This window comes from Egretta garzetta, unplaced genomic scaffold (genome assembly GCF_000687185.1).
Source record: "Egretta garzetta isolate BGI_Z169 unplaced genomic scaffold, ASM68718v1 scaffold612, whole genome shotgun sequence".
In the NCBI taxonomy this organism is placed as follows: domain Eukaryota; kingdom Metazoa; phylum Chordata; class Aves; order Pelecaniformes; family Ardeidae; genus Egretta; species Egretta garzetta.
In genome coordinates, this window is record NW_009259030.1 from 1,611,689 (window position 1) to 1,629,707 (window position 18,019).

General features: G+C 41.1%; 2 protein-coding genes across 2 annotated transcripts in view; one reads left to right on the plus strand and one right to left on the minus strand.

The window, feature by feature from the left end:
• GEMIN5 (gem nuclear organelle associated protein 5) overlaps positions 1–9,503 on the plus strand; it is an 18,494-nt gene extending 8,991 nt beyond the window's left edge. The window contains exons 15-26 of the mRNA XM_035890280.1: positions 113–226; positions 679–807; positions 1,356–1,451; positions 1,729–1,866; positions 2,412–2,559; positions 2,682–2,801; positions 3,651–3,861; positions 4,515–4,772; positions 5,441–5,603; positions 6,231–6,807; positions 7,736–7,832; positions 8,500–9,503. Of these exons, the coding sequence (XP_035746173.1) occupies positions 113–226; positions 679–807; positions 1,356–1,451; positions 1,729–1,866; positions 2,412–2,559; positions 2,682–2,801; positions 3,651–3,861; positions 4,515–4,772; positions 5,441–5,603; positions 6,231–6,807; positions 7,736–7,832; positions 8,500–8,655 (2,207 nt within the window). The 3' untranslated portion in view covers positions 8,656–9,503. The remainder of the gene's footprint in view (positions 1–112; positions 227–678; positions 808–1,355; positions 1,452–1,728; positions 1,867–2,411; positions 2,560–2,681; positions 2,802–3,650; positions 3,862–4,514; positions 4,773–5,440; positions 5,604–6,230; positions 6,808–7,735; positions 7,833–8,499) is intronic.
• A 1,074-nt stretch (positions 9,504–10,577) lies between these two features.
• On the minus strand, positions 10,578–18,013 carry CNOT8 (CCR4-NOT transcription complex subunit 8). Its single transcript, XM_009634713.2, has 6 exons — positions 17,264–18,013; positions 15,422–15,615; positions 13,789–13,950; positions 12,826–12,970; positions 12,043–12,153; positions 10,578–11,703 (listed from the first exon to the last, which is right to left on the minus strand). Exons 1-6 carry the CDS (start codon positions 17,378–17,380, stop codon positions 11,554–11,556), a joined length of 879 nt encoding a protein of 292 aa, XP_009633008.1. The 5' UTR covers positions 17,381–18,013; the 3' UTR covers positions 10,578–11,553.
• Between the last annotated feature and the right edge of the window lie 6 nt (positions 18,014–18,019).

Sequence of the window (18,019 nt, forward strand, 5' to 3'; positions counted from 1 at the left end):
GTGTATTTCGGAAATAATGTGATAGAGTGTGGCTACGTCAAGTATTCTGCTATGGGCTTTTCCATGTAGTTTTTCCTTTTTTTATCACTTTGTTTACTGCTTAACTCCACAGTGTCCAAGGATACATCTTCGTCTGCGTATGATTATTCTTCATTCAGCTTGCCAAAGCCTTTTGTCACCCAGAAAGCCACTCCTGTGAAAAAGGATCCACCTAAAGAGAAACCAAGTTAGTATGTTTCAGGGGCTTTTAACAGTCCTGCATCAAGGCAGAGTTCCTCATTCTACTCTTCTGTTTGACTGCAGCTTCCCTTCCTAATGTGACACTGAATAAGTGCTAAAGAAAGAAGAGCATGCTTTGAAAATCTCTTTAAAGGTTTTAAGTTGCTGCTGCTTCTATTTGCCCTGCTTGTCAGGTCAATTGAGAAGTTGTTTAATGTGGGCTTAAATATTGCCTTTTAGTTGCTAGTTTCATTCCAGGCAAGATGGGCAGAAAAATACGCAAAGTGATCAGTATTCAGAAGTCGGAGTTGTCATAATAAGAGATGCATTTGGCACTTGTGCATCTGATTTTTGTTTTCCCGTGTAAGGAAGAGGGGATTTTGAAATACGTTTGAGAGTTCTGCTGTAGGAGACTCTTGTAACTGTGCAGCAGTGACTAAAATGTGTCTGATTTTTCAGCTCCTGATGCCACTCTGAAAAAAAGGAAGCCTCGTTCTATTCTACCCTTTAGCACATTCATGGATCACAGATCAAAAGATGAATTGCATCAGGACTGCTTGAGGCTCGCTACGTGTCTGAAAACCAAAGGTATCAGTCTAAAAGTAAAATACTTCAGAGGGTAGGTGCTCTAAAGTATTCAGAAGCATGTGTCCAAGGACTTGACTTTGACCACTAGGCATTATATTACCGTTATCAAAGTGTGTAATGTTTCAGCACTCTAGCCACTCCAGACAGCTTTTGAGTAGGATCCTATGATGTGGAGGTAGGGTAGAATTGTCTGCATACGTGCAAAGTGGTTTTTACCTTCAGAAGTTTAATATGGGCAGGATAAAACAAGCCATGAGGGAAATGTTTGTATTCTCACAGTATTGTTCCTTAGGATATGCAAAGGAATGTGCTGTGTTTGATTTAGAATAAATATTCTGCACAGACATGGTCCTTCTAACCAAATTTAGATGCACATTCTAAGTGATGACCTGCAAATTGTTAAATCTGCTATACAGGAAAGAAAGTAGAAGACATAAGTATTTGCCAACAGTGTAAAGAGTGTAATGGAGTGGTACAGTCACTTGGCAGGTCCCAGTTCCCAGTGTTGTACCAAATCTTAAATATTCATTCTTTTTCATCTGGTTTAGATAATAATGAAGATATGTCCCCTGACCTCAAGGATCGCATCCACTTGGGGCTGTTCACAGACAGGGCTTCTCTGCACAAGATGATTGATGTAGAAGGTAAGTGGAATAATGCATCCACTTTGATGATAGATCCATTGTAACTGTTACATGCAAGGAATGGGAAAAATACTTGAATTTTCTTTACTGTGGATTAAGAACACAGGTCTTTGTGAAAAGAAGACTTTTTTTTTTTTTCCCAAATAGTTTTTACATCTTTCAGATGCAAACCTGCAATATCTTAAGCTTGAATAATCTCACTTCTGCTGAGTTATTTTACTATGGCTATAATAATGCTATTGCATTCATGCTGATAGGAAGTGTTTGCATCCAACAGGAAAACATCACTTGGAGAATGGGCATCCAGAGCTCTTTCAGCAGCTCATGTTGTGGAAAGGAGATATGAAGGGGGTCCTCCAGGCAGCTGCTGAGCAGGGACAGCTAACAGACCAGCTGGTAGCAATCTCACCCATGGGTATGTTTGTTCTTTTAACACGTGAGCAGATGGAATTAGCTGCCAAGGGTAGCCTCATTCTAATTGTTCTGGGCTGGAAACTCATGGTTGTTTCAGACTGGAAGGAAGTTCCTTCTTTAACTGCCTGATAACAAAAATCAAACACAAAACATACCCTTTTTATGACAAAGACCAAGATGTTTCCACAAGCACCCTTAGGTTGGGATAGCAGGAAATAGAGGGGTTTCCTTTGGGACTTTTGAAGGAGCAGGCCCATCCTTCCAAGCACAAAGTTGGTTCTTTGTAATATGTAGCAGTCCTTCCAGCTTGTAGTTGGTTTAAATATGCTTTGAAGTTATTTTACTGGTAGTGAAGTCCTACAGTCGTGTTCAAGCCCTAGCTTTGCCCTGTTGCATTGCCTCACTGGCTTGTATTAGGATGGTTAAGAAACAAACTAATCTGGAGCAAAGAGGTACATGTTGAAGAAAACAGTGATGATGTCATCCCATGGGAATTCTTCCAGTTTTAAAACTTTGCCTCCAGTTGTATTGCCTTCTCTCTTGCAGTTGGATATCAGGCCTGGGTTTGGACAGTAGAAGCCTTTGCGAAGCAGCTGTGTTTTCAGGAGCAATATGTGAAGGCTGCCTCCCATCTCCTGTCCATCCATAAAGTGTATGAAGCTGTCGAGCTCCTGAAAGTGAACAATTTCTACAGGTTGCTGTATATTTATGTTTAGGATTTGCTCTTGTTCTCTAGTGGGTTAGATTTGATGTTTTGATTCACTTTTTGTACACAGTCAATTAACTTTTCTATCTGGTTTCTCTTATATCCATTAGGGAAGCAATTGTAATTGCTAAGGCCAGGTTGCGTCCAGAAGATCCAATTCTGAAGGATCTCTATACCAGTTGGGCAGCTCTGTTAGAGAAAGATGGTCATTATTCCATGGCCGCCAAATGGTGAGTGTTACTGGGAAGAAGACAGAATTGGTTCCATGTCTGAAACAAAGAAGGTTCTTGGTTTGTAGCAGGTGAAGTCTGTTAACTGTCTGGTCATTATTCATCTACGGTGCTTTCTGAGCCTGATCTCACTAGGCTCCTTCTAGAAGCTCCAGAAGGCAGTTCAGAGCAGAAGATCCAAATGCTGCACTAACAGTAGAGCCATCTCTTCCCGTAGACGTTACTGGAAGTCTTTGAAAACTAGTCTAGCAAGAGTTAAGATTCAGATGTATACAAAAAGACTATGTGGTATTTTCAACCTTTCCACTGGAAATGTGCAGCGCAACAGTTCATCTTGAGTTCCTTCAGGGCTTAGCTAATGCGCTAATCACTGGGTTATCCTCCTCCAACTAGAGTGTTTCAACTTTGTGACTACCAAAATTACAAGTAACACTTGAAGTATTTTGGCTGGAATAGTGTCCTTTGCTCAATGCTGATTTCAGTTCTGGCATTTTTGAGGGTGTTCATGCTTGTGAAAGGATTCAGATGAGATGCAGAGGAATGCAGTATGGATAAGCTACTGCATATAACCTTTGTCTGTTGGATCTATCTATTTCTTGTCCAAGCCATGCGTGCTATGCACATCAGTCCATGTTATTAGGCTGTGTGACTTTGCCTTTGTAGCTTTGCATCAGATCAGGTGCCGTATGTCTGTAGTAAACTTTGGTAAGGCAAAGTGATGACAGCTCTGAGAACCTGTGGAAAATACAGGTTTATCTTCACTTGTATTTTTGTGCTGTTGTGTTGCAATACAATTTAAAAATGGTATCTTAGTACTAATCAAGTCAATCTGCTTTTATCTCTTTTCAGTTATTTGGGGGCTTCCTCACCCTATGATGCAGTTAAGGTGCTGGCAAAAAAGGGGGATGTGGCGTCTCTTAAAACGGCTGCTGAGCTTGCACTGATAGCTGGAGAGGAGGAGTTGTCAGCAACTTTGTCTTTCAGATGTGCCCAAGATCTGCTGTTATCCAGGAACTGGGTGGGAGCTCAGGAAGTCCTTCAGCAACATAAAACTTTATTTGTGAGTCTGGTCATTTCCTTCCTGCTTTCTTTAGCATTGCCTCTTTCCAGATTAACTTGATTAACTTGACACCATTTCCCATATGTTAATAGTCCACGGTAGTCCTTTGAGCTGGTTTTGCCTTAAAATATTTTTCTAGAAGCTTATTGCAATGACCCTATGAAAAAGCATGTGCCTTTGCAGAGGCAAAGGGCCCATGGTGGGGAGGCATGTAGGCTCTATTGTTAGTTATCTGAGAAGTAGTTGAGAAAAGTGGGATTTTTTTTTTAAGTATGTAATACTGATCATAAGAAGAAAGAAGTGAAGGAAAGGATTCGCTGCTTACATTATAGGAACAAATGAGTTAACTGTAAGTCCATCTGCTAGAGGCTTAATCCAGAAATTCATTGTCTTGTGGACTGAGAAGCAGAAGGCCAGCTTAGCTTGTTCAGAGGTTTCCTTCTGACCTTAGAGTCTCTGAGTCTGTCAGCATTGTTCCTTGGTAGCTGCAGTTGTTAAACAGTCTGTCACCAACAAGCTGCTACTAGCCATGATGTTCTTAAATTTGTTTACCTGCTGTGGTCAGTAAGGGATTGTTTTTCTTTCAGCAGCAGCTCAGTGCTCTTTTTCTCTTTTTTTTTTTTCTTTTTTTTTTTTTTTTGGTCTTGTTAAAGGGACAAAGACTTGTTTTCTGCCTTAACGAACTGCTTTGCAAGTGCCTTAGTGAAAGAAATCCCTGTGACCGAAAGAGCCCTGTGCCTCCCTGTTATCACAGCTGGGAGCTGAACAGAGAGGCCTCATTTTTTGACATGGTGATAGAAGTGTGGCAGAATGCGTTGGGCATGGACACCACTGAACAAGCCACACGTGCACGGGAGCAGCTGTGCAGTATTGAGCATCCTCCTTCTACCAGCAACACCCCCCCAAAGCAGGTAAGTGGATTTAGAGCTGTATACACGCTAAGCCTTACTGTGGCATATGCAGTAAGATGCAGCCACTTTGTGGTGCTGTGCCAGCCATTCCCAGGGGACTGATGTCTGCACCCTGCCTCAGGATGAGGTTGTAGTCTGAGCGAAGTAGATGATAGGCACCTGGGACAGCTTTGTTTCTGCATTTGTTTCTGTGCATGGTAAGCACTGACATATGGTGTCAGTGATGAGCACTGAGATCACCAAGATGTGCTGGCTTGGTGGGAGTGATTGGCATAGCTGAGTGGTATCAGCAGGGATTCAGGGCTTTGTGTCAACCTGTTAGGAGAGGCAGGGCTGCTTGTTGTTAGAGTATCCTGGAGTTCAGAAGGTCTGTTCGCAGACTGGTGCTCCTGCAGCTCTTCTCTCAGACCACAGCAAGTCACTGACCTCTGGTGTGCTCCCACTTCTCACCTGTTTAGTAGGGCACATGCAAGCACAGCTGCTGCTTTTCCAGTTGTAATATGAGTGCTGTATCTCCTGCATGAAGGAGACTATGTAAATTGCATTGTCGTTAAAACTGCTTTTGGTTAAGTCACGTGCTTCTGGGCTTTTCCACAATGATCATAAGCTGTGGGTAACTTGTACTTCGCAGTAAAACTATTAATCGTGCTCTCTGGTGCTTCCTGTAGGTGCTTTTCCGTATCTCCCATGACCTGACCCTTGCAGCCCTGAGCTATCAGACTGCTACCTGGGATGAGGTGGTGAAAAGCATTCTTGGAGCTGTGACCTGCAGTTACGATGCTGGTAATTTCACTCTGATGCAAGAGATTTGTAGTATCGTCCTTCCTGAAGGTAAGTGGATCTCCTGACGCTGACAGATAGGGGCATCTTCCTTGTAAGCACGGCTGTGTGTCCATTAATGCTGCTAGGCATAATAATGTTTGGAAGGAGCAAGACATACCCATATATATGGAAACCTGTGGAATTTGGCTAGTGCAAAGGCTGTTGGGCAATCAAAATTCGTGACTACGGAAAGAAGCTCAGCAGTGTCAGCTGGTGTGGGTGATGTAGAAAATCGAGCAAATTTTGTTCTGTAAGGGAGACAGGGACATTGGAGAGCTGTGTTCATCTCATAGTTACAAATCACTCCAACTGGCTCTTCCCTTCAGTCTCTGCAGAGCATGCAGTGCATTTATTTTGCGGCTCTTGATCACGTGAATTGTCTTGATGTACAGCTTGGGACCAAGAAAGTTTGCTGTAGATGATGAGAACACACAGTCTCATGCTAGCTGTAACAGAGTATTGTATTTAAAAAGACGCCAAAGATGTCTGCCTTTGCTTTTCTGCTTCCTGCACCACTCTGACAGTATCTGAGTATATCTCTCGTTTGGGTCTCCAGGATAGGCATTCATTTACCAGATCTGGTCTTTTTCTTTGGAAATCTCCATAAACTATTTATAATCCTTTTTTCCTTATTAGGCTGTGATGACCTGAGACACAAGCTGGACAGCACAAATTCTCAGAGCATGGATGCTTGCAGAAGTTTAGAGGGCTTTGTGGCTTACAGACAGCTGTATGACCTGTGGTGGAATCCACCCAAAGACTCCCTTGTCTTGCAAAAGGCTGTTTTGGATCCTGTGCTGTGTTTCAGTGAGCCGACAGCCCTTGAGAAGAGTTCTGTTTCAGGTCAAACCTCCTCTGAAGAAATTCCTGATCAAACTGCAGTTGAGACAGATGAAAACCTCTGCAACACAACTGAAGTTCGTAGGTGCGAGACAGAAAGTGACTCAAGAACTAGCTCAGTCGATTTGGCAGACAGACAGTCAAAATTGAATGGCTGCAAAGTCCTGCTTTCAGAAGAGATTGCTGCTTTACAGAACACCCAGAGAGATATAGCTGAGGTCCAGCAGATTTTAGCAGATATGATCCGCCAGCATCAGCAGCAGAGGAACAATCTCCAAGAAAACACAAATGGAAGCACCCAGGAAAGCAACCTGCAGCAGAGTTCAGAGACTGAATCAGACAAACCATGCTCTGACAGCAGCCAGGCGAATTGGTAAGCTTCAGAACACGAATGAACAGATTGAAAAGCATTGCTGCTTTAGAGTGTTTGTGCAGCAAATTTCTTGTTTAGCTCAGATTGCCTCTAATCTCAAGCTTGTCACCCAGGGACACTTCCAACGTACAGCTCAAGTGTCTTGCATTTCCCTGGGGCTGAACTGCCATGTGCATAAGCTTACTACAGCTGAGTAACTTCCTGATATACAGGGTGTGTTGGTGCAGTGAATAAACAGGGCAGCTTGAAAAGGGGAGGCTAATGAAAAGGACAAGCATGATCTAAGAGGTCTGTCTCTTTGTTGAACAATTTTTGGGACTTTGGCAAGAACAAGCTAGAGTCATAGAATCATTTGGTTGGAAAAGACCTTTAAGATCCTCAGGTCCAACTGTACCTGTCCACTACTAAACCATGTCTCTAAGCACCTCGTCTTCCCATCTTTAAATATCTCCAGGGATGGGGACTCAACCACTTCCCTGGGTAGCCCGTTCTGGTGCCTGATAAACCCTTTCAGTGAAGAAATTTTTCCTAGTATCTAATGTAAACCTTCCCTGGTGCAACTTGAGGTCATTTCTTCTCATCCTATCACTTGTTACTTGGGAGAAGAGACTTACCCCCACCTCGCTACAGCCTCCTTTCAGGCAGTTGTAGGGTTAAACAACCCTGGTTCCATTCAGCCTTGTGCTCCAGACCCCTCACCAGCTTTGTTACCCTTCTCTGGACATGCTCCAGCTCCTCAATGTCCTGCTTGGAGTGAGTGGCCCAAAACTGAACACAGTATTCTAGGTGCAGCCTCACCAGTGCCGAGTACCGGGGAAGGATGACTTCCCTGGTAGTGTAACACTTGTCCAGCTCTCTGATGCCTGGACAGGAGGCAATGTAATTTAAGCAAAACCGTTACTCATGACACCTGCTCTTTTCTTGACAGTAAAGATGAAGTAAAGGAACCAATTACACTCCCGGAGCTAACGAAGCAGCTTCTAAAAGCAAAGCAGAAACTAGCAGAATTTCCAGACAATTTAAAGGTAAGTGTTCAGAAATGGTATTGTGGTTCTGAAAAAAAGACAAGTCTTTTTGTAAGGGCAGCCTCATCATAGAATCCCTTTTGTACAGAAAGTAAGGAACAGTGACTTTCTTTGTGATCCTATGGCAATTTTGAGAGAGAATTGACACATGGCATCAAGGTGATATTTTTCTTTCAAGCATAACTCTGTGCAGTTGGAAAGTGTAGGTAAAGCTCCTACATGGGAGAACTCAGTGGGATATTCTGTATGAATCTCTCCCATGCATTTTAAAAGTAATTCCTTGATACTTAGAACTATGTGTGCAAAACCAGTTTTGATAAACAGTGAAATTGGAAATTTAAGGTAGAAAACAGCCTTTATAGATTAGGAACTGTAGAAACAACACATCCCATGTTTGAAAACATTTCCTAGGCTGTCTCATCCCCTCTGTTCTCTAGTCTGTAATATAACTAAAGGTAATCATGGTGATTGTGCAAGGGGGGACAAACCTGGTCAAACATGAGCTAATGCACTGGAAGAAGAGGGAAAAATGCATCTGACTCATGACTGTCTGTTCCCAAGATACTATAAAGCAGTGTCTTCAGAGAGATGGCTGCCTGAATATGTTGTAGTTGGAACAATTATAATTGAAAGAGTAGACATCACCTCATGGTCCTTTTTTTTGCAGGTCTTCCCGTTCCCCGATGTGCTGGAGTGCTGCCTTGTGCTCCTTCACATTGGATCCCAGTGCCCTCCCGAACTACATGAACAGGCATTGGATCTCCTTAGGAAACACAGTAGTGCTAATATTTACAAAAAGGCTGTCAGGAGGTTCTTGACATGACATTTTGAGACCAAACTGTCTCCGTTGAGCTGCCTACAGCTACTTAACACCAGGGCTGTTCTTTCTTCAAGTGAAGGCTTGTTTTGATGCCCGTTGTTATTTTGGCTATAACTACAAAAAATCAGGTTTATATACAGACTCACTTGTGGTCATCAGCTAGTACTACTTAAGGAGATTGTGTTAGAAAACTGAAAAGCAGTGGGTTGTGGGCTTGAACTGTATACAGGATTTTTGTATAGGCTTTTTTATTTGTTGGAAGTTAATGTAATGAAAGCTCTTGCTATTTACATGCAAGAGAAAGTTTTGAGCAGCTGTATCAGTCTTTCAGCATAGGAGGAATAGTAGCTACCCTCAGGAAAAACAGCGGTTTCTGTAAGCAAACTGACCCTTAAGCAAGTATTGTTCTTAAAAGCATTGTGAGTTTATTTTCCCTCCTTTAAATAAAGTCTTCTACCACCATGGATTGGCATTTAAGTCAATGGAAAGAAATCAGTACCAATCAAGGGCAAACGTATTAAAAATAAGCCTTTTTTTGTGTGTTAAACGTACTACATAAATCAGTTTCAGCATGCACACTTGTTTTATCTACTATGGCTTAGCTTTGCAGGGTGAAGCCACCTGTACAACCTAAAACAGAGGGCAAGATCTTTTAGATTTGTTTCCAGCATGACTAGCAAGAGATAAGGGATTTCTACAGGTCAAGAGAAGTCCCTGCTTTTGGGAACATCCATGACTGAATAAACTGCTTTTTGCTACAGTGATGGCAAATTTGAGGTAGTATCAAGTTCTCTAGAAAAGCTGCTACTCTAGTGCCAAAATGAATCCTAGATTCTGGAGTATTAACATGCAACATTTTGACCAGGCTTTGCCTGTCTTGTTAGAAGTAGTAACTCTTCCTAAGAAAAAAACAAGGCTGCAGAAGCTGTACTGAACATAACATCTATCTTTTAGTAATTTCTAGAAGCAAGCTTTTAAAGGCAGCAAAAAAGTTTGTGGCAGGATGGGGGAGGGAGGATGTCATGAATTTAGAAACTTTGTATGTATAATAAAGATTATTGGTTTAGGAAAAAAGTAGGAGGGATGGGTTTTTTAGATCAAGAGCTGTTCCAGATTCTCCCAGTCAGAATGCAGACTTGATACTGACAGATTTCCTGCTTCAGAAAGTAAAGCCTCAGAACAATTTGAAGAGCAGTAGGTGAAAGACAGGGCTTCTTTTTTTAAAAGAAGATCTTTCTGTACATGTGTTTATCTATCTGGTAAACTCTTGCTGCTAACTTGAACTTGCTGAATTCTGTATGAAGTGCTTAGAAACCAGGAGGGGGAGCTAGTGCTTAACCAAATAGCCCTCCTACACTTTAAGCAAGAGCCACTAGAGTTTAGATGGAGCAGGAAAACACACAGGACAGATGAGCAAGACAGGTTTGTCACTTGATGTGGCAATGCTGCACTGAAAGAATACTCCACAATACTGCTAGCTGTGCTGAGAGACAAGCAGAAATAATACAAGTCCCCCAAAGAGATCTTAAGCTCAGCTTTCATCAGCTACTGTACCATAACCTCAAAAGCATATTTTATTAAGAACCACGCCAGCAGCACATTATAAATGGTAGGAAAAAGCCTGAGCATTTTTGAGCATGTATAGCTCAAATACAGATTCCAAAGCCTGAACTTCAGGAATTTTAGTGCTTGATGGAAAATCCAAAACAAGGCCTGGTTTTAAAAAATTTATTTTACAAAAATTAAAAACAAGTAGTATTTACAAGCATTTTAAATACCAGCTCTAAACCTCAACTCCAAATAATGGATTGTTTAAGCTTGTTTAAAATGCAAGACAGTGTCTTAAAAAATTTCCTTGTTCAAAAGGGTTTTTTTTTCCTTAAGAAATGTCATTACAGAGCTGTTGAAAAAAAAAGAGATACTATAGAATAGCTCATTTTTAAAAAAGTCAGAATCCCAAGTGATTTTTCCATCCTCTAACTACTTTTCAGATGTTTATAAGTAAGAGAAATGGAGCTGTTTGTCTGTTTAGTAAAATTAGGGGCTGAAGAAGCAGGGGGGAGAAGAGGAACAAATATTTATCCATCTGCTGAACTACTTGTGTTGCAAGGAGAAGAATAAAATTTGTAGGTTAAGTTAAGTTGAAGAACACTGAAGTCAGAGTATTGGTCCAATCCCATCAGAGGTGAACTTTTAGGCCTCTCACTCTATTTCCAGAACAGTTTATTAATACCCGTAATAACTAAGCTGAGGCTCAGTATGGGTCAAACCTGTACCATACAGAATTAGAAACTGTGGAGAGCTGATCAAATCAGCTCCAGTAATATCCCTTCCCATTGTTGTTAAAGCAAATCTCTGAATATTTTTAGCTGCAAGGATCATTTTTAATGTCATCCGTTCCCAAACCTCTGCAGTGATCAAAGGGAGCAATTTCCACAGACTACACGAGGATAAAAGAAGCAAAACATGAGGTGAAGCAGTCACCCTCACAACATGCAGAAGTTTTAAAATAAGCTTTGTAAAGCACAATTTGCAAATTTGTGTGCATGTCTGTGTCCATTTTCACTGGATTTCCAGACCCTTAGCTCTACTGAATATTCTACCGTTAAGTCTTCCTTGCAGATTCTGTACAGTATAAAGAGGAAAAAAACAGAGGTATACACAGTAGGTTCTGTCTTTTGCCCTTGGTATTAAAAAGATGGCAAACCACAAATGCTGGCATTAGGAATTCAGTCAATTCTCTTCTGGGTTTCAAATGAAGATGCAGCTCTTCAGCAAAACTGCAGGCCTTCTGCAGGCTGTATACTGTAGTTGCCTTTTGTTTGAGACACTATTAGGGAAAATGGTTGAGGACAGCAGCTGCCAATATGGTAACCATGTTCTGCTGAGGGGTACCGCTTATCACGGCTGCATGTTGTTGATAATAGCCAAAATGCTCATTTTCTCTTGGGCTGAGTCCACATCTTCATTTTGTTTCTGAGCCACTCCTGTGCCAAGGCCATACAGCCGCCCACAATACTTTGCATCATCAATTGTATCCTCAAAAAACAACTGCAGATTAAAAGGAAAAAAGAAAAAAGAGGAAGAAACAGGTATTGTTTAATTGTGCCTCTAAATTGGAAAGCACCTAATGTTAATTAAACAGCTCATTTGAAGTCAGCCACCTCTAAGATGCAGCGTGGGATTTAAAATAAGCACATGAAAGAGGAGTAAACAGAAGTCTGCACCAATATCAACAATTTCTATTCTTGACAGTTTGAAGTATGACGGCCACAAGGCTCAAAAACAAAAAAAAAAAAAAACCAAACCCAAAACAAAAAACACACTGTGCATGTTGACATTTATGGATAGGAACTGGAGAAAGAAGCATAAAGGAGAATACAGCAGTACCTCTTTCATTCTGAAGAATGCCATTCCCGTGAGAAGAGAGTCCGATCCTGCCTGGTGTTGTCGTCCAATTCGCTGCAAATCCAGCTGATCTGCCACTTCTTGAAGGCCACCCTGCAGTGAGAACAGAACAGATTTTTATTCTGGAAGATCCATCTCTTGCCAAAATTGCCACGCTTCTCCAAAACATGAGGGCAAACAGTGGCTATGATTAATGAATGCAGATTCCAGCAGTACACACACACCAGCTGTGAGTGAAACACAGTGGTAAATATTGTTCAAGAACACATAAATACTCTTGTCAAATTTAGGTATCTTGCTTTCCTGTTGCGGATACCTGAGATGACTGTGGGCACATTCACATGTTACAAATGCTGGACCTTTCCCTCCCTTTCCTCAGACAAGGCTGTGATTCAGTAAATAAATTACTTTCAACCCTCTGAGTGTCTACCAGTTAATCAACGTGTAATAGTTCATATAAGAAGAAATATTCAATCTTGCATAGGGAAGATAAGCGTGCTGAATTATAATTAGCCTCTGAAATTACTGATACACAAACCAGAAGGTTGCAGGAATGAGCCCTATATAGTATTGATATGTCTAAAATTGGGGAGGCAGCATCTACTGGATACAAACATAGTCATAGGTGCTTATGTGTGACAACTAGCTTTTATACATGTTCCAGTTTTACAACTTGATATATGAAGCAGTTCTATCATTTGGCTTACTGCACATTTACAGTGTTGGTGCCCACCCATCAGTTGCTTGCTGGGGAGATAGAAGTACCTTGAGGTTTTTGCAGCTCTTCATTAAGTACTTTACATCATAGATAGATGGGAAGAAAAGGTTCAAGATATGGAAAAACTCGTGTTCCTCTTCTGGTAACCTGGAATCTGTCAACAGCTTCACCATGTAGCCAAAGTCATAACCACTGAAAACAAAAACAGAAACCAGATAAGCAGGCAACACCTATACACGGTCAGTACCAATATCTCATTTTTCATAAAGAGTTTTACATGCTGTAGCTTTCAAACCTTAATATTTTCTGACATACATAAAACTTCTCTGGATCAGAGCCAAATTCACCTATGTCAGTGTAGGACTTCTGAATGCTCCCTGGGTGCCTCCACTAACCTCTTGGAGAACAGCCAAGGCGTTGGGAAGAACACACTTCCCAACACTGCAAGTTTCTGTACCTATTGGCAATACGGAAAAGCAGGAAACCCTGTAACTATCTGTTGTCACCACCTCCTCCTCCCTCAAGTCCTTTCACTTGCAATATCATCAAGAACCAGAGACTTTGTAATCAAGTTGTTTGAAACACTACAAGACAGACATCTTCACTACAGAGATTTCTTCCTCTACGTAAACACAAGATGGAAGTTGAGATCACCAACATTGTAAGGAAGAAGAAACAAAACCCTTACTTTACAATGCACACAAGTTAGTAAGTGTAGAAAAATCACATTTTAACTTGTTAATAACTTCTTCCATAGAGGAAGACTGTAACAGCAAAAGGATTTGCAAGAAAGGCATACGCTAACTTCAGACCACAGTAACTGCTAGTACAGAATGAAGTGCCAGTGTTCTTCCTTCTTAAACTGGGCCTTTGCATCTTTAAGTTTCTTTTAAGAACTGCAGAGCTGCTAATTCTCCTTAAAATCCATGTCAGTCTCCATGGACAAAAGCAGTATTTCAATCAAAAAGAGATTTCTCACTTCACAGGGTCAGTGACCATCTCAGACCTACCTGTGGAAGGACAGCCATTTCACGCTGTCACTAAGGACAACCCCAGATGTCATAAGCAACTCAGCAAAATGCAGGGTATCGATCCCTTCTTCTTCGTGCTTCTGGAACTGCAGCCCAGAGCTTGCAAGGAGGTCTATGGAATCCTGAGAGTACATGTCCTCGCTGAAGGAGAAAAGCAGCTTTTCACTCAGGATACTAACAAGTCAGGCTCATTTTAGGAAAATTACACACACACACTGTATTTCAAAAATTGGAGTGATAGTAGGGTATCTCTGGGTTCCACATTTGTCTCTTTAGAAAATTCAAATTGAATAAATTTAAATACCACTACTGCAGCCTCCTACATCTGTAACAAGCTATTCTGCAATCATAAGTAGTTAACGATTCTGTTGCTAGTGCAAATTCCAAAGAATCCACCTCCATAGGAACTGTATGACGTTTTGAAAAACATCACTTCTGCAAGGCGAATGGAAGCACCACAGATGACAGCACAGACAAAAGGGGAGTTCTCCCAGACAGGAAGACGTGCAACTCTAAAGCACCAAGCATCATTCCTGTCTACATTTTTTCTTTCTCACTTCACAGGACATACCACCATTATCATCCATCTCCAGTTCCACCTCTGGGAGTAAACAAAATTGCGTAATAGTTGACGAAGGAAGGAAGACAGGGATGAGTGATGGTACACTTGGTGGAGAGCTGAGCAGGAACCTGACTTCTATACTAGTTTTTTTTCTTTTTTTTGGCAGGGAAGGACATGATAAAACACAGAGCAAAATTCATGCCAAATATGATAATTGAGTCAAATAAAGCGATCACACTGTGAGAACCACTGCACTCTGATTTCAATACTTTTAGAGGCTCACAAAGTTGTGGAAGTAAACATTGCAGCTTTGGAGTTCAAGAACTGTATGATCTGCATATACTAGCTATGAATTTTTGTAATGTTTTCCAGTAACAGTTTCATAAAAATACTGATTGATTTCCTAGAAATGGGTGGTTTTGCCAGATAAACCTCTATTTCCAGGCCGCTCTAGTGGCAGTTATGTGGAGTTTGTCTGCACAATTACAGGGCACGGGATAATGACACTTGTTTCAACTGTAACCCAGGATATTGCAGCATGGAGGAGACAAGAACAACTGCCACGTTCCTTTTAAGAAGATTCATTCTCCTGAACAGCTGTGACAATTACACCATTTTTTTTAGATCCCAGTTTATATTTTAACATGGATCTGTAAAGAGGTTTTTTCCTTTGCTGAAAACAGCACATCCATTTCTTTTTAGCAGGAAGAAATGGATATTTTTATATATATATAAAAATATATAAAATGTATAAAATTTAAGACTATAACACTGCTGCAGAAAAAAAGTTTAAGGCAGAAACACTTATTGGGGATAGGCTATTTATCATGGGAAAGGGTTATTAACAATAGGATTTTAATATACTTCCAGAAACACGGCAAACTCCTGTCATGCCAAAATAGGTTCCCACATAATCTGTGTTAGAATCTGAATTTTTATTACTCAGAACCAGCCACCGACAACGGACATACAGACACCTGCATTTGCCAAAGGAAAGCATCATTTCAGCAGAAGAGAACAGGCAATCATTCCCTAGCTCAAGAGACTCACGTAAGGTTGAATTTAAAGTTGAACTGCCAGGTGTTGATGCCGGAAGGATATTCTCCTTTCTCATTTGTGAAAGTCAGACCCAGCTGGATAATTTTCAGAAGGTCAACGTTACACCGAAGGAGCTGATATTGATAGTCTATGGAACTGCGGAATTCACCAATTGGCCTTACAACAACTCCAGGAAACTCTGTGTCCTAGGAGAGAAGGGAAAAATCTTATTTCGCCACTTAGTCTATTAGGAGTCATTACTGTTACTCTACCAGGAGTCTATTCAGTTCCCCACTCGCAGGTCTCAGCACTGCAGTCTGTGAATTCTTCTGTAAAACTCACTTTTTTTTTCTCCTTTTTCATATTCATACAGATTTTAAATTGCTAGAAGTCAGACACTAAAAACAAAAACACCTATACAACTTGTTAAGCATTGCATTCATTCATTTATTACAGGTATCCTTTCTTGCAGTTTTGCCTAATTCCAAATTAAAAGGTTATAAAGTCATCCAATATGCACTACTGTATAATCTAAACATCTCTCTCTCGCAAAGGACTCTCTCATTTTCCCTAAATCTACTAAAATGGACTTTTTATTTATTCAGTGTTCTTTCATGTGCTATATACAAGTTAAATTTAACACTCTGGCCATCTTCATTCAATAGTCCAAACAGCGATAACCCTCACTGGTTTTGAGGAACAGCCAATGCCTACATTAACAAAAACTCCTGCCAATCAACACAGACCTTAACAGCAGAGCAACCACCAATTAGATGAAAAACATTTTACTTGGCCAGTGATTGTGCACTCCCTTTGCTGAAAGCCAAACTTCTAGACTATTTTCACTCGCAGATCAGGTCACATAACTTCTACTGACTAGAGCGTATGCAAAAACTTTCATGAAGAATCCAGTGCCACATATCCGACCAAATTCCTCCCTTGCCCAAGATCTTTCTATGTCCAGTCTTACAGCACAGCCACTAAAACAGGTTGTAAGCACACTTCCAATGACATCAAACACAAGAAAGCTCATTTCCCACTGACACAAAAAATCATATTTACTTACACAATTGCATTCTATGCTGAAATACTACACGCTCTGCAGGGGCATGTGTTTTTATGCCATGCTTTTATTAAGGACTTTTCCTATCTTGAAGATCAGCGTTCCTAAGCAAAGTTGACATAACTTACAGTACCATAACTAAACCCAGTTATTTATGTAACTAACTGGCTCCTGCCAAGCAGATACAGACTTCTAAGAGCAGGAAGAGATTCCTCCCACGTGGGGGAGATTCTGGTCGTCTTAAACAAAGTTTTCTGAACACACTGTCATACCCACAGCCAGAATATTTTTCTTCCCTAAGAATCAACATCTGACCTTGTTAAAAAGGAGGCAGAGCAGCCAACCAGCTGTCACTTGTAGGCCTTTTGGCCTACAGGACCATAGCAACTTCCATAACCAAACGGAGAAAGCCATTTGGAGGACAAATACACTGGTGGAAAACTAAAGATGTAAACCCAGTAACCTTACAAAGATTTAAACCCAATATATATGACCCATTTCATTTTTCTGTCGCACAAACTGATGCATTATGAATAGCTAAATATTAAATTAATTCAGGTTTTTAACATGGTCTCTCTCTTCCCCATCCTTCATTCAATCCATACTCAACACTACTTGTATTAAATTCTGGAAAGCTTCTACTGAACTGCTTTCTAGTTTTTCACCACTTAACTTCTAGCTCAGTTTGACTGGTGATAGGGGGAAATAATTTCTCACTCAAGAATCAACTTATTCCCCTACCCCAAAACATCCCTTGACGAAGGCAGTTCGGTCAAGTAGAAAATATTTACCATGGCAATGTAGCTGTAACTCAGAACAATCTCTCGAATTTTCCTCATCTCTTCTTCCAGATTGTTCGCCCATACTTCACAGATAACCTGGCTGTTCTCTGCAAGGGCTGCTGGCATCTTGCAGGGACCAGAGGAAAGACAGCTGACGCTGACTTCAGATGACAGCGCAGAACTGCAAGCTGTGCAATCCTATCAGTGTGCTGCATTGAACAGATAAATAAACAAATAACGCTTTATATGAAAAAAGATCTACATATAAGAAAGAACGCTCTGTTGGAGTCAGTCACGCTTCCATTTTCAGCTTCAAATAGCCCACTGAAAGTTTATACCACAAGTAAGTTTTTTCTTGCTTTTATCACATCCTGTAAACCTGATGAATGAGACAAAAAACTAGAGCATCTGTTCAGGTTACAAGAGCAGATGCACAATTAACAGTCCAGTTATTTGCAAGAAGAGTCATTCTCCCTGACCTCCTCCTCCTGATACAAGCTCTGGAACTTTGGGCCCAAGATGTACAAGCGGGGAATCCTCACATTTAATATTCAGCTACTGCGGTAGTTTTTAAAAACAGTAACAGAGCACTTTACAGACTGCATTTATAGACGGGAGCTCCTCTGACGTAACTCAGGAAACACTGAGGTAAGGTATTGCAGCTGATGCTGACGGCAGCTTCAGCAGCGCTACGCCTGGAACCCACCGCCGGTTGTTTACCGTTTCCCGCGACACCACGGCTAAAACGACCGCAGGTGGCTGCAG